Source organism: Oncorhynchus mykiss, chromosome 2 (assembly GCF_013265735.2).
Source record: "Oncorhynchus mykiss isolate Arlee chromosome 2, USDA_OmykA_1.1, whole genome shotgun sequence".
In the NCBI taxonomy this organism is placed as follows: domain Eukaryota; kingdom Metazoa; phylum Chordata; class Actinopteri; order Salmoniformes; family Salmonidae; genus Oncorhynchus; species Oncorhynchus mykiss.
The window spans coordinates 54,978,917-54,993,562 of NC_048566.1; the positions used below are offsets into that span (position 1 = coordinate 54,978,917).

The 14,646-nt window shown below is 40.1% G+C and overlaps 1 protein-coding gene across 1 annotated transcript in view; it reads right to left on the reverse strand.

Annotated features, from left to right (window-relative positions):
• si:ch211-284k5.2 (uncharacterized protein CFAP97D1) overlaps positions 1-14,646 on the reverse strand; it is a 22,118-nt gene continuing 7,472 nt past the window's right edge. Inside the window, exon 5 of the mRNA XM_021565648.2 lies at positions 1-260. Within this exon, the coding sequence (XP_021421323.2) occupies positions 102-260 (159 nt within the window). The 3' untranslated portion in view covers positions 1-101. The remainder of the gene's footprint in view (positions 261-14,646) is intronic.

The following is a 14,646-nucleotide window of genomic DNA, read 5'->3' on the forward strand; positions in this document are numbered from 1 at the left end:
TTTATTAAAACAGGAATTGATGGCATGAAAGAATACAACATCACAGACTTCTGAATAAAACTAAAAGTAATGCTTATTTCAATAGTTTTTTTCCCACTTCATCATTCATTTAGAGTATCTTTGTTTTCTTCTGTTTCCCTTTTCTCCTCCTCCTCCTCCACCTCCTGGTCAGTGTTGGTGTCACTGTAGCTGTTGCTTTCGGAAGACTTCTCCCTTTGTCCCGAGTCACTGCCCGCAAACTCCACCCTCCGCTTGGATTTCTACTTACAGAAGAAGTAAGGGGGACACGAGAACAAAGGTATGCGCGTCACTTCTTAGTTAGCCTGATGGTCCAGTCTGATTCCACTTAAAGTCAACCTCTCTGTGTTCCTTCATTGTCATGCCAAACATTGCATGGCATGACAATAGTTTGCTACAGCACGTACAGAATGGGACCTGGCTAGTTCTTCACTACCAATCATTATTAGACATTCCAAAGGCTTCTAAACAGCTTCTACCCCCAAAGCCATAAGACTCCTGAACATCTAGTCAAATTGCTACCCAGACCATCCACATTGCTCCCCCCTCCCCTCTCCAAACCACTGCCACTATCTGTCATCTATGCATAGTCACTTTAATTAACTCTGTACATACTACCTCAACTAACCGGTGCCCCCGGACATTGACTCAGTACCGGCGCACCCCCCTGTATATATTGTTATTTTTTTTTACTGCTCCTCTTTAATTACTTGTTACTTTTATCTCTTATTCTTATCCGTTTTTTTTTTAAACTGCACTGTCGGTTAGGGGCTCGTAAGAAAGCATTTCCCTGTTGTTCGGCGGGTGTGACTAATAAAATTTGATTTGAAACTGCAGGGCTTTCATCCCCCAGGTAGCTAGCGAGCACATTTTAGATTCCAAAAAGTGTTCCAGACTGAAATGCTTGTAAATTAATTGGAGTGTGTAAAAAGGTCTCTGCATAGTGCTGCTGTACCAGGCAAGTCAGTTAAGAACAAATTCTTATTTTCAATGACAGCTTAGGAACAGTGGGTTAACTGCCTTGTTCAGGGGCAGAACGACAGATTTTTACCTTGTCAGCTCGGGGATTTGACCTTGTAATCTTTCGGTTGGTTACTAGTCCAACGCTCTAACCACTAGGCTACATGCCGCCCCAGTACTATTCACCTTGAGTTTTTTTTAATATATATCCTTTGTATTCTTTGTACATGCACAGATCTCCACTGACACACAAAGAAATACAGCCAACATATGCTCTATAAGTATTTGACCACATGTACACTGAGTATCACAGCAGGTTGGTGGCACCTTAATTGGGGAGGACCGGCATGTGGTAATGGCTGGAGTGGAATGCTATCAAATATATCAAACACATGGTTTTCCTCTGTTTGATGCATTCCCATTTGCTCCGTTCTAGACAATATTATGAGCCGTCCTCCCCTCAGCAGCCGCCACTGATGAGTGTACCAAACGTTAGGAACACCTTCCCTAAAATTGAGTTGCATAATTTTTCTATTTCCTTTCTTCATTGCTCCTTTGCGTTTTCATTTTCGATGTGTGTTAGACCTGTCAATCAAACACAGTGGGCGGGTCTTTGGTAACATGTGATGGAAGAGGTTGTCTGTGCTTGCTGGCAACAGGGTCAGTGCTATCCGGGATCCTTAGGACGTCCCTACCCTAAACCCTAACCTTATCCCTTACCTTAATCATAAACCTTACCTAAACATTTTACATTTCAACTTCAATGGGGTAGGGAGGTCCCAAGTATATTGGATAGCACGGACTCTGGCAATAGTCACTTTCGGTCGTAGCTGTATCGATGAGGTGTGTTTTTAGGCTGTCCCGGCAACAACGGCCAGTGTCAAACCCCACAGAAGAAGAACAACAGCCAGTGTGTGCGAGGAGTTTGCAGGAGCTCAGTGGAGGGGAGCTACTAGTAGCTAATATGGCTAATTAGCTATTATATGAAGCCAGCTACCACAGATAGAACAATGAGCCAGCTATCTCACCGGATGTGTAAATGTGAAGCATCCGGGTGGCGTTTCCACTCACTACCAAATATGGTGATGAGAGGAAGCCCACTGGCCGGCAGTGGGAGGAGATGGATCAAGATGGATTTTGGCCGACATTCTGCTCATTTTTTATTAAACATTTGATCTCAACTACAGTTTTCTTTTTCCAAACAAGATTCTCTAACCAACACGTTTTGTAGACTTCACCCTTTGCCAAAGTTTCTAAAAATGGTGTGGTTTAGAAGTGCAAGGGCGAATTGAGTTACTTCACAACCGCATACACACAGAGTAGGCATTCCCTAATGGAAATATGCAAATAAATGCTAGAATGTACCAATAGGATCTCTATACTTGGCTCTGCCCACCTCCTTGCTTGTTCTGTCCACTATTATTCATTTTCTCACATGGAAACGACAGGCTCTGGTCTATCTTGGGTTAGTTATAAAACATCTTTGGTTACTGTCTAACATTCGCTAGTTAGCCCACTGGCTAGCCTAGCTAACTAGCTACTGTCTCAACAAGACATCGTGGAACACATTTTGTCTGATTTGAAGGCTACCAAGTTTTTTGAAAGAAAATCCTTTTCTATGTTAGTTCATTTGGCCCAGACCCGACAGTGTTCCTTTCAACGTATCTATTTCATGTTCCAGCTCTCAGGAAACTATGATGTCACTGCTGTGTATGGGCAACCCCAGCAGCTCCTCCAGCAGACACTGCCCCCTTCTGTCTTTCCAGATGCCACTTACCAAGCTGCCCACCAGTAGACAGGTAAGGATGCTCTCCCATAGAAAGCAAGGGCTGGCTGGAAGGGCATCAAAATGGCTGAAAGATGCCTTGATACCCTCCCCTTCTTCCAAGGGTCTGCACTCAGCTACTCCCTTTCATGGATTGAAGAGCAATGGATTTGTACAATTGTTTAGTTTAGTGTTCATTTTTCTTGCCTAACAGTGTGAACCTTGTCATCCCTACTTGTGCTATAACACCTCATTGAACTCAATAAGACCACACTTGGATAAATTGAGTGAATGATTGATTGGTTATGGCATGCACTAAACTAGAGCATACAGTTATTGTGAACAATAAAAACAGTAGGATATGTGAATTGAATTGTGACTAGTGCACTTTTCATGAGTTGAACATTGATCATCTGTGTTTTAGGTTTCCATCCATGCTAACCTTTTTGCATATTTTGTACTCCTTTTTCCACAGGCAGTTCTGGCTGATGACTTGTCTCCGTATATAGCTGATAGAAACCAACACGGAATATCATCCCCACTGATACTACTAATATTTCTAACTTTACTGATGAAGAATATGAGGGCAGCCTTATCCAATCTCTCTGAACTGCCTGAAGTGTTCAGTCAAAATTACAACTACCACTAGTCACAGGTTCAATAAGATGTTCTGCAAAAAACAATACAGAAATGTTATTGCTCTGCCAATCGTACAGTATGTTGACTTTGTGTAGATAGTAATATGTTTGTTGAACACCAGTGATTCTAAGATTCTAAGAATAACTATTACCTGTAGGACAATGTCTCTATCTAATAAAATACTTTGTCTTGGTTAATTGTACATGCCTCTCATTTTCCAGTCGACATGGAACAACTTAATATGCAATATAGTTATACCTATGGCTTGCATAACCATCTACGTGCCCTTGTTGTTAGTGTCCTTCCTGAGATTTGAAGGTTGGACAGTTTGATCCCTGTCTTATCCAGGGGGTGTACGTGCTGCCTCACACTACAGAAACAGGAGATAGGCTCTTGCTCCTATGAGCCGTTGTGGCTTGCACAAGCAAAGGCTTGTGCAAAGCCACCCTCTTACTTACTTTGGCTTGCAGTTTGAACAATATTCAGTCAATGAACAGCTTTACTGCTCAAGAAAATATTGTGTCAGAGTACTGAAGGGACAGAGCAGGCAGGTGGGCTTCCCATCTCTTGTGGGGATACCGTGATGGTGCCATGACAAATGACAACCAGAAGTTTTTGTAAAGACTAATGACCAAATGGGTCCCTCTTGCTCTCTCTCTCACACACAGTCACTATGTCAATATATATACAGTACCAGTGAAAAGTTTGGACACACCTAATCATTTAAGGGTTTTTCTTTATTTTTACTATTTTCTACATTGCCAAGCGTGTGCAAAGCTCTCATCAAGGCAAAGGGTGGCTACTTTGAAGAATATAAAAGTTGATTTTGATTTGTTTAACACTTTTGGTTACTACATGATTCCATATGTGTTATTTCATAGTTTTGATGTCTTCACTAATATTCTACAATGTAGAATAAGGTTCTAATGTAACCAAATGTGGAAAAAGTCAAGGGGTCTGAATGGATTGAGCAGACCTTCCCATACAATTCTGAAAGCTCCAGGAAATACATAACTTCCATTCCAATGTACAATATCACTTAAAAACAGAATACCCTTCTCAAACACCTTTTCCATAAATACAGGTATTTTAGAGAAACCATCAAATTTGTTGTAATATTTGTTCTATCTTTTGTGAAATTGAAATTGTAACCAGCTCTGCATTGCTTGTTTGAAAAAGAGAGATACTTTGAACAAGGTTTCATTAATCAAAAATAAAAAATGGCAATCTGCACACAGGCAAAAAAGCAATTTTTAAACAAGGGATAAGCTTTTCTTAGTAATCTACTTGAGAACCATTTTGGGTTCAAATAAAACTTTTGAATAAGTGAAGCTTTTAGAGAGACGTTTAGTGCTTTTATATTTAATAATGTCAGCCCCCCCAGTTCATATTCATTATATACATAGGCATGCTTTATCTTGTCTGGTTTACCATTCCAGATACAGTGAAATATTTTTTGCTCATTTGATTTGAAAAATGAATCCTCAGGAGTAGGCAGCGCTATAATTTTGTGAGTAAACTGAGATATGACTAAGGAGTTAATCAGTGTAATATTTCCATAAATAGACAGGTATTTACCTCTCCATGGTTGCCGGATCTTGTCTATTTTTACTTGTTTTCTATTGAAATTCATTGTGGAGCATTCATTTACTGTTTTTATGTTTGTGATATGAATACCAAGTATGTCTACTTCACTGTCAGGCCATATTTTAGGTAAACTGCAGGGTAATGTAAAAGTTGTCTTTTAAAGATCCAATACGTAATATGGTACACTTCATAGTGATTAGGTTTTAGCCCAGAGGGGCCAGAAAAGTTATCTAGATCTTCAATGACACATTGCAGGGCTCTAGCTTGCGGACTTAACATAAAACTTGAGTCATCGGCATAAACGGACAACATTGTTTTCAAGCCTTGCGTTTCTAATCCTCTAATATTGTTATTTGATCTGATTTCAATAGCTAGCATTTTGATGGCCGTAAAGAAATATATATGGTGACAGCAGACACCCTTGTTTAATTCTTCTTGACAGTTCAAAACTCTCTGAGAAGTAGCCGCCATTTACTATTTTACACCTGGGGATGCTATACATTTACTTCTACCCATTGAATAAGAGACTCACCAAAATGGAAACAAATCCAGGCATTTACCAGGCCTGGCTTCATAGATGTTTCATGTTCTATTATTTCTAGTAGTTGTCGTATATTATCTCCAATGTATCGCCCAAGTAAAAAACCTGTCTGATCAGAATGAACAATACCTGGTAAAACCTTTTGAATTCTGAGTGCTATGCACTAAGTGTAAGAAGCCTCCAGATTTTTAGATGGATCTTTGTATTTGCCATCTGGGTATTGCTTTAAAAGTAGTGAATTCAGACCTTCCTGCTGAGTACCTGACAGACTACCATGTATATAGGAGTAGTTAAAACAAGCTGTATATCAAAAAAGGCTTGATATACGTCTACCAATATGCCATCAAGCCGTGGGGTTTTTCCAGACTGAAAGGATTTAATAGCCTCAAAAAGTTATTCCTCTGTAATTTGCCCTTCCTGATGAATTGTAAAAAAATTATAATCATATTTGGAAATAATTCCTTATAGTAATCTTCGTTCAGGGGGTGAGGAGGAGACAGAAAATAAAACATCTGCTTAAAATATTTAGCTTCTTCTTTTAAAATATAATATGGAGAATCATCAATGGAATCATCAATGACTCCGTCTATAGTAACGAGTTTCTGCAAATTATTTTGGTAGCGTTCCTTTGTTGAAGATTCAGGAAGAATTTGTTCCATCCAGTTTGCTTTATTTTTGTCTTAGAGTTCCTCCAGGTCTTTTTTTCCCTCTAACTTGTTTTGTACCTCTGTAGTACTGTTTTACTGGTATCTACCTGTACTGTTAGTTCCTGTATTTCCCTTGGTAGTCTTGTCTCTTTAGACGAAAAACGCTTTTTCTTTACTGATGAATATTGCATTGAATGACCTGTGAAGGTAAATTTAAAGGTATCCCAAACAATAAGGGGTTTGCTGAACCTATAATATACTGGGAAAATGTAAATTATGAATTATTTTGTCTTAGTTAAGAATAAATTGTCCTCCAGTCGACTTTGATTACATTTCCAATGTCTCTGTCCAAGTGGACATTCTGTAAGAGTTTTGTGAAGGTTAATTAGATGATGGTCCGATCTCGTTCTGTCTCCTATCAATATTTGTTTAACCTTTGATGCTAGAGAGAAAGAGCCAAGAAAGTAGTAAAGACAACTGGATTGATTAAGTCTCCTCCATCTATGTCTCACTAGGTCAGGATTTTTTAGTCTCCAAATATCCACTATTTCTAACGTGTCCATAATATTTGTGATCTTAAGGGCACGAGGATGATAGTTTGTAGAATGATTTCCTTTACGGTCTATTGAGGTACTTAGTACTGTGTTGTAGTCTCCCATCATAATGATTTGATCAGTTGTTGCCTGTAAGTTTAATAGATTGTAATAAATATTTTCAAAAAAGTGTGCATCATCTTGATTTGGACCATATAGATTAATGAGTCAAATCTGTTTTTCAACCACTTTCATATTTAAAAGGGTCCAACTTCCTTGCGGATCATTCCTGACTGTTTGCACATTCGGATCGACATTTTTGTTAATTAGTATCATTACACCTTTTGAGCTCCTTTTTCCATGACAGATAATTATTTCACTGCCCCATTCCTTTTTCCACGCAACTTAATCTAAAGATGTAGAGTGTTTCCTGTCAACAGTCAGGGTTGGGTAGGTTACTTTCTAAATGTAATCCGTTAGTTACTAGTTATCTGTCCAAAATTGTAATCAGTAACGTAACTTTTGTATTACCAAAACTCAGTAACGTAATCTGATTACATTCTGTTACTTTTAGATTACTTTCCCCTTAAGAAGAAGACAAATGCATTTTACCAATTGAACAACATCTATTGCAGGATAAATCAATGTTAAAGTTTACATAGCTGGCCATATACAGTATGGATGTTACATTTTACTTTATGGCTTGGTTATGTAGGCTTCTTCTAACCCATCGCTTTCTACTACATATAATAATACGATTAAATTATATCTTAACATTTAAACCCAAGGTCTATCAGAAATCCAGTCATTCCAATAAATGTTATACACCTTGGTCTTCAAGAATAGGATTTGGAAATATGGAAGTACAGATTAGCCAAATTGTTTTACCTGAGCATGACCCCAAAACGAAGTACTTATTAGCCAGCCCGACTCGGTTGTTTATGATTTTGTTGTCATGGAGGACTGATTGAGCTTATTGATTCGAGTTGAAAAACAAATGCTGTGTTCATGGAATGGCATGATTTGAGCACTGCTGAAAAGTGCTATTTACGTGTGAAAAAGGAAAGCCATATGGTGCATTTTCTATAGGCCTATTGCTTACCTTATGTTGGTGACACTTTGATATCTTGATAATATGTAGCTGTGTAAAGGGCAAATCCACCGATTAAACAATAACAAAACGGTCGGCCAGCCTCTGTTTTGGTAAAAATGCTGAGGAATGGGCCTGGAGAAATGTGACCACTCTCAGAATAATAGACAGAACTGTGGATGCAATTATTGTTTTAACCATGTAATGAGGCTATACAGTGTTTGTTTACATTTACAATGTTTACAAACATTGGAGTAAAACAAGCTTATATTTTGGGTTCTCATAGAGTGTGATAGTTGAACTAAGCTCATGAAGCATTTATAAGTTATTCTAGAATCAATGGCTATATATTATATATATACACATATATGCAATGGGTTTCTGATATCTTCCCATTGCTTGTTGTAAACATATACTGTGTAGACAAAGACATACAAAAGATGGACAAACAAGAAACATATTGCATTATAACAAGGTCTAGACAATAGAGGGGGAGAGAGAGAGGAGAGCGATCAAATATGTATGTGTGTGTGCGTCCGTGTGTGTGTCCGTGTGTGTAAGCGAGTGTGTATTTGAGTGTGTGTGTGCGTGTATCAACTTCAGACTGTTCAGATATTTTACAATCCCCATGTTTTTTTCCGTAACCTGGTGTCCCTGTAGATTTTAGTATAACCATGTTGTTATGGAGCTGTCTGGGAAAAAAAACTGTCCTTCTATAAAGAGTTTGTCCACAATGCTTTACCCCTCTCCCTCGGTTGCTTCTGTACAGGATACAGTCTCTTGCAGCGTTCGTTTATCTCCCGGGGAAATTGGTAATTGAGACTGAATTTTGGCCCTTGATGTTCCCTTCCCCTATTTTGGGATGATAGGTTGGGGACCCTTGGTCTTGTCTCTCTGAGCTCCAAGCCTGTGCACTCGTTGGGAAACCACCTCGTTTACAGTCTCTAGAGGAACTTTCAGGGTGGACTGCATGAACTCTCTCACTGCGCCCTTTGCATTTGTCAAAATCCAAGAAAAATACAAATAAATCACGCATACTTTGGGTTTGTATGTCTGGTAGCGAATCTGTCATCCCCCTGTTTTCCCTGAGTAGACAATCCATATTGGATTCGAGGGTTTTTACCTTGGCTGTGAGTGACTTATCTCCTAGGAGTGCGAGAATTTCACTGTGACTAAACTCCAAGTTCCCCCTCAGCCCTGCTACCTCCTCACACAACTTTTTAAGTGTTGCATGGATTCCAGCAACAGCACTAGCCTCTACTTCAATGGTAAGTTAATTGTCCCTGTTTGTTGATTTATCTCTTCTTTTTTTGGTCGGTTGGAGTTCTTTTGTGAGGTAGCTGGCTCTATCAATGGAGTATGTTGTTCCTCCAAAGCAGAAAGCTGCTGGTACTCGTCGATTTCCTTCAGGATCTTGTTGGTATCCAGGTTGGCTCAGGACTTCAAGCAGTTGTTGAAACCTTTTTTGTTGCTGATAATCTAAAGAATTTGGCAGTAAGTCCAACAGGCTCACAACCACAGACCACATGTAACCACGCCAGCCCAGGACCTCCACATCCAGCTTATTCACGTGCAGGATCGTCTGAGACCAGCCACCCAGACAGCTAATGAAACTGTTGGTTTGTACAACAGAATAAATTCTGCACAAACTGTCAGAAACAGTCACAGGGAAGCTAATCTGCGTGCTTGTTGTCCTCATCGGGGTCTAGACCTGACTGCAGTTCAGAGTCGTAACCAACTTCAGTAGGCAAACGCTCACCTTCGATGGTCACTGTCACGCTGGAGAAGTGTGCTCTTCATGGATGAATCCCGGTTTCAACTGTATCCACGCCCCTACCTTTTTTCAAAGATATCTGTGGTCAACAGATGCATACCTGTATTCCTAGTCATGTAAAATCCATAGATTAGGGCCTAATGAATTTATTTCAATGGACTGATTTCCTTATATGAACTGTAAGTCAGATTTTATTTTTTTATTGTTGCATGTGGAGCATATATTTTTGTTCAGTGTATTTATATTATTTGTTATACCAGAATATTTTTTGTAGGTTTTGTCCATCTACCCATCTCTTAAAATGAGTTGACTTGCCTCTCACCATAGCCAGCTTGCTAATGTATCTAACCTAGCTAGCTACATATACTAGCCATCATTGCTAGTAGCTTGCAGCAAGCACAATGCCTGATCTGTCTCCCTGTGTCTCCTCCTAGAAAAGATTATTCAGTATATACAGAGTTATTCAGTATATAGTACAGCTTCGCCTCTTCCTCTCCTATCCAGAAATACTGTACTTCAAGAAATAAACCGCTATTTCTGTCTGAGCATAGCTAGAAAGCCCAGGCAACGTTCCCAAAGCCCTGCCCACCGTGTTTGATTGACAGGTCCAAATGCAAAGGTGCAATGAGGAAACTAAATAGCAAATTAATCATTGCGATTGATACAGTATCAGTCCAACATTTGGACACACTTACTCATTCAAGGGTTTTTTCTTTCTTTTTACAACTATGAAATAACACATGTGGAATCATGTAGGAACCAAAAAAGTGTTAAACAAATCAAAATATATTTTATATTTGAGATTCTTCAAAGTAGCCACCCGTTGCCTTGATGACAGCTTTGCACACTCTTGGCATTCTCTCAACTAGATTTATGAGGTAGACACCTGGAATGCATTTCAATTAACAGGGGTGCCTTGTTAAAATAACATTTTGGCATTTCTTTCCTTCTTAATGCATTTGAGCCAATCAGTTGTGTTGTGACAAGGTAGGAGTCCTATACAGAAAATAGCCCTATTTGGTAAAAGACCAAGTCTATATTATGGCAAGAACAGCTCAAATAAGCAAAGAGAAACAGTCCCCAATTACTATAAGACATGAAGGTCAGAAATTCTGAAAATGTCAAGAACTTTGAAAGTTTCTTCAATTGCAGTCGCAAAATCCATCAAGCGCTATGATGAAACTGGCTCTCATATAAGGACTGCCACAGGAAAGGAAGACCAGTTACCTGTGCTACAGAGGAAAAGTTAGAGTTAACTGCATCTCTGAATTCAGCCCAAATAAATGCACATCTCAACATAAACTGTTCAGAGGTATAAGGGCACAAGGAAAGATCCAGATGCAGACACAGGAGGCAGATGGTTTGAGTCTCTGATGTTTATTATAATCCAAGGGGTAGGCAAGAGAATGGCCGTGGACAGGCAAAAGATCAAAACTAGGTCAGAGTCCAGGAGGTACAGAGTGGCAGGCAGGCTCAAGGTTAGGCAGGTGGGTTCAGAGTCCAGACAGGCAAGGGTCACAACTGGGAGCACTAGCAAAACAGAGTGAAGGAAAAGCAGGCGAACGGGGAAAAACACACTGGTTGACTTGACAAACAAGATGACCCAGGGACTAATGAGGAAAACAGGTGACACCTGGAGGTGGGTGGAGACAATCACAAAGAGCGGTGAAACAGATCAGGGCGTGACAAGAGGAGACTGTATGAATCAGGCCTTCATGGGCAAAATAAACTTTCCAAGTCAAACCATGTCATAACCACTACACACAGCCTACATCGTTGTCCCCATACTAGCTAAAATAATGTCCTAGTCAACATAGCTAATAGAACTAATGCGTTAGCAAGCCTGCATAAATCATGCAGTAACGTTACAGTGTTAAGTCAGTAAGCAGTTACACCGGCGCAATGGCAATAAATGAATTAAACCAAAAGCTTACCTTGACTTGGAAGAGTTCCCGTGTTGTGTTGGATGGTCATAGCCATCTATCTAACATAGCATCCCTTTGTTTGAGCCGGGTGTTTGAGTAGGCTAAACTAGCCAGCTGCATTTGCTAGCTAAGTAAGTGTAACTCTCTCTCTCTTGCTTCTCCTTCATTTCTGAAGAAATTAATTTGTTGAAAACTGTTCAACTATTGTCTTTCTCTCTCTTTGAGTCAATTACTCACCACATTTTATGCACTGCAGTGCTAGCTAGCTGTAGATTATGTGTTCAATACTAAATTAATTATCTGATCCTTTAATTGGGTGGACAACATATCTGTTCATGCTGCAAAAGCTCTGATAGGTTGGAGGACATCCTCTGGAAGATGTCATAATTACTGTGTAAGTCTATGGAAGGGGTTGACAAACAAGAGTCTCCTAGGTTTTGTATTGAAGTCAATATACCAAGAGGAGGACGGAAGCTAGCTGTTCTCCGGCAACACCACGGTGCTACCTTATATATAGAGTGCTGTTGAGGCTTCTGTAGACCTTCATTGCAAAACAGTGTGTTTAATTAATTATTTGGTGAAATGTGAATATATTTAGTATAGTTTTATCTAAAAAGGATAACTTTTTAAATGTTTTAAAATAGTTATTTTTATGAAGTTCCCTAAGGAGGATGGTCCTCCCCTTCCTCCTCTGAGGAGCCTCCACTGCTACAGACCTGTGTTCATTCCCGGGCTGTGTCACAACCAGCCATGGCCGGGAGTCCCATAGGACGGGGCACAATTGGCCCAGCGTCGTTAACTTGGCTCATCGGGCTCTAGCGACTCGTTGTGGCAGGCCGGGTGTCTGTGGGCTGACCCTGGGCGACAGCTGAAATAGTGTAAATAGTTTCTGAAAAAAGTTTGGCCAGCTCAAATGCTGATTGTTACGTCATTCGAAACTGGCCTAAATAAGCTTTCTAATTCTAATCACATTGGTGTGATCGTACGCTTCAGGGACCACTGTAGAACAATCACACCCATGTGAGGGTACGTGTGAAAGGGTTGAGTCTTTACTGAAGACTCATCTCTTCAGTAGGTCCTATGATTGAGTGTAGTCTGGCCCAGGGGTGCGAAGGTGAATGGCAAGGCACTGGCGCGATGAACCGCCATTGCTGTCTCTGCCTGGCCGGCTCCCCTCTCTCCACTGGGATTCTCTCCCTTTGACCCTATTACGGGTGCTGAGTCCCTGGCTTACGAGTGCTCTTCCATATCGACCCTAGGAGGGTTGTGTCACTTGAGTGGGTTGAATCACTGACGTGATCTTCATGTCCTGTTTTGCACCACTTCGGGTTTGTGCAATGGAGAAGATCAGTCTTGTCTCAAGGTAGTAAGTTGGTGGTCTGTTGCAATCCCACTAGTGGTTTGGGGGCTGTGCTTTGGTAAAGTGGGTGGGGTAATATCCTGCCTGGTTGTCCCTGTCCGGGGGTATCGTTGGACGGGGCCACAGTGCCTCCTGACCCACCCCTGTCTCAGCCTACAGTATCTATGCTGCGATAGTCTATGTGCCAGGGGAATAGGGTCAGTCCGTTATACTTAGTGTAATTATCCTGTCTTATCTAGTGTCCCGTGTGAATTTAACCATTTTACACATACCAACAAACGGGTGTGATCGCTCAATAGTGGTCGCTGTTGCGTACAATCAAAAGGTGTGATTAGAACGCTTATTTAGAACATCCATTTTCGATTGACCCAACAATCAGCCTTTGAGCTGGCCACACTTATTTTTTCACAGAAACATTTTGCACAAACACAGTCCTTACAAAGTTATGTCCAGAAGGTGAGCAGCTTATTTTTGGATGCAATGTTCAGAGATTCACAGAAGTAGCTACAGCCATAACACAATCATCCAAACCGGAAAATGTAGGCAAGATTGACATAACACAAGTGGTCATATTTCTATGACTCTCAGCTGACAGAAACCACAATATGAATTAGCTAACAGCAATTACTATTTATAATTCATCACATCACAGGTGAGCTCACCGTTGATCGAAATAATTACGTAAAACACTTCTAGCGTTGATCGAAATAATTACGTAAAACACTTCTAGAAATCGAAAGTAATCTGACGATGGGTAGTTTGTGCACGTCGGAATGTTTATTTTTTTTCGCATCAACCAAACATAATAAGAGGAGACAAGATGAGTTTTGTATATTTACAGTATGCATGTTGAAGGGGGTGTGTCTTCTACGATCATCCACTTCCCTTCATTCACTTCCAGATGTTCACGCAAAAGATGAGTGAACCATTCCTTCACCTCATTACAACATCTTCGGTTGACAGACTTGACACCCAGAATGCATTGTATAATGTCAACAAACATGGTGCCACACATAGCCGGCAAATAGCTTAGCTCATTGTCATCAGTCTAAACTTCAAAAAAGTATTTTACACACATCCTAGGTGTCCATTACAATAGATGCAATAATCGGAATGCATTATTTGTCACAAGTACATGATAACATGTGAATAAAACTGTAAATACATTATGCTCCAAACATACATACTACATACCGTATGCGCCTGCAGTACTGTAGAAACGACAACACGATATACAGAAAATAAGGAACTTGCTATCAAAGTAACGCACACATGTCCAAAGTTATTATTTGTAAGGAAAACAACAAAGAAGGCAAAGCGAGCGCCAGCAAGAAAATGTTCAAATTCTTGCAAGACTGCGCAAAAATATGCATACTTGATCTGCGCAAACATCAGTGAAGTGTGGTGGGCTCTGGAAGAGAGAAGTTTATCCAGCTCAGTAAAGCCTCAAACATAAATGACCAGCAAAGCTGAAATCGGCTAGTTCTATGTGAACCTCTAGTGACTCCCCATCCCGCATGCGGGAGCGTAATCATCGACTGACACTAATTAGCATAACGCAACGGACATAAATATTCCTAGAAAATATTCTTATTCATGAAAATCACAAATTAAATATATTGAGACACAGTTTAGCCTTTTGTTAATCACCCTGTCATCTCAGATTTTCAAAATATGCTTTACAGCCAAAGCTAAACAATCATTTGCGTAAGTTTATCGATAGCCTAGCATAGCATTTTGTCCAGCTAGCAGCAGGTAACTTGGTCACGGAAATCAGAAAAGCAATCAAATGAAATCGTTTACCTTT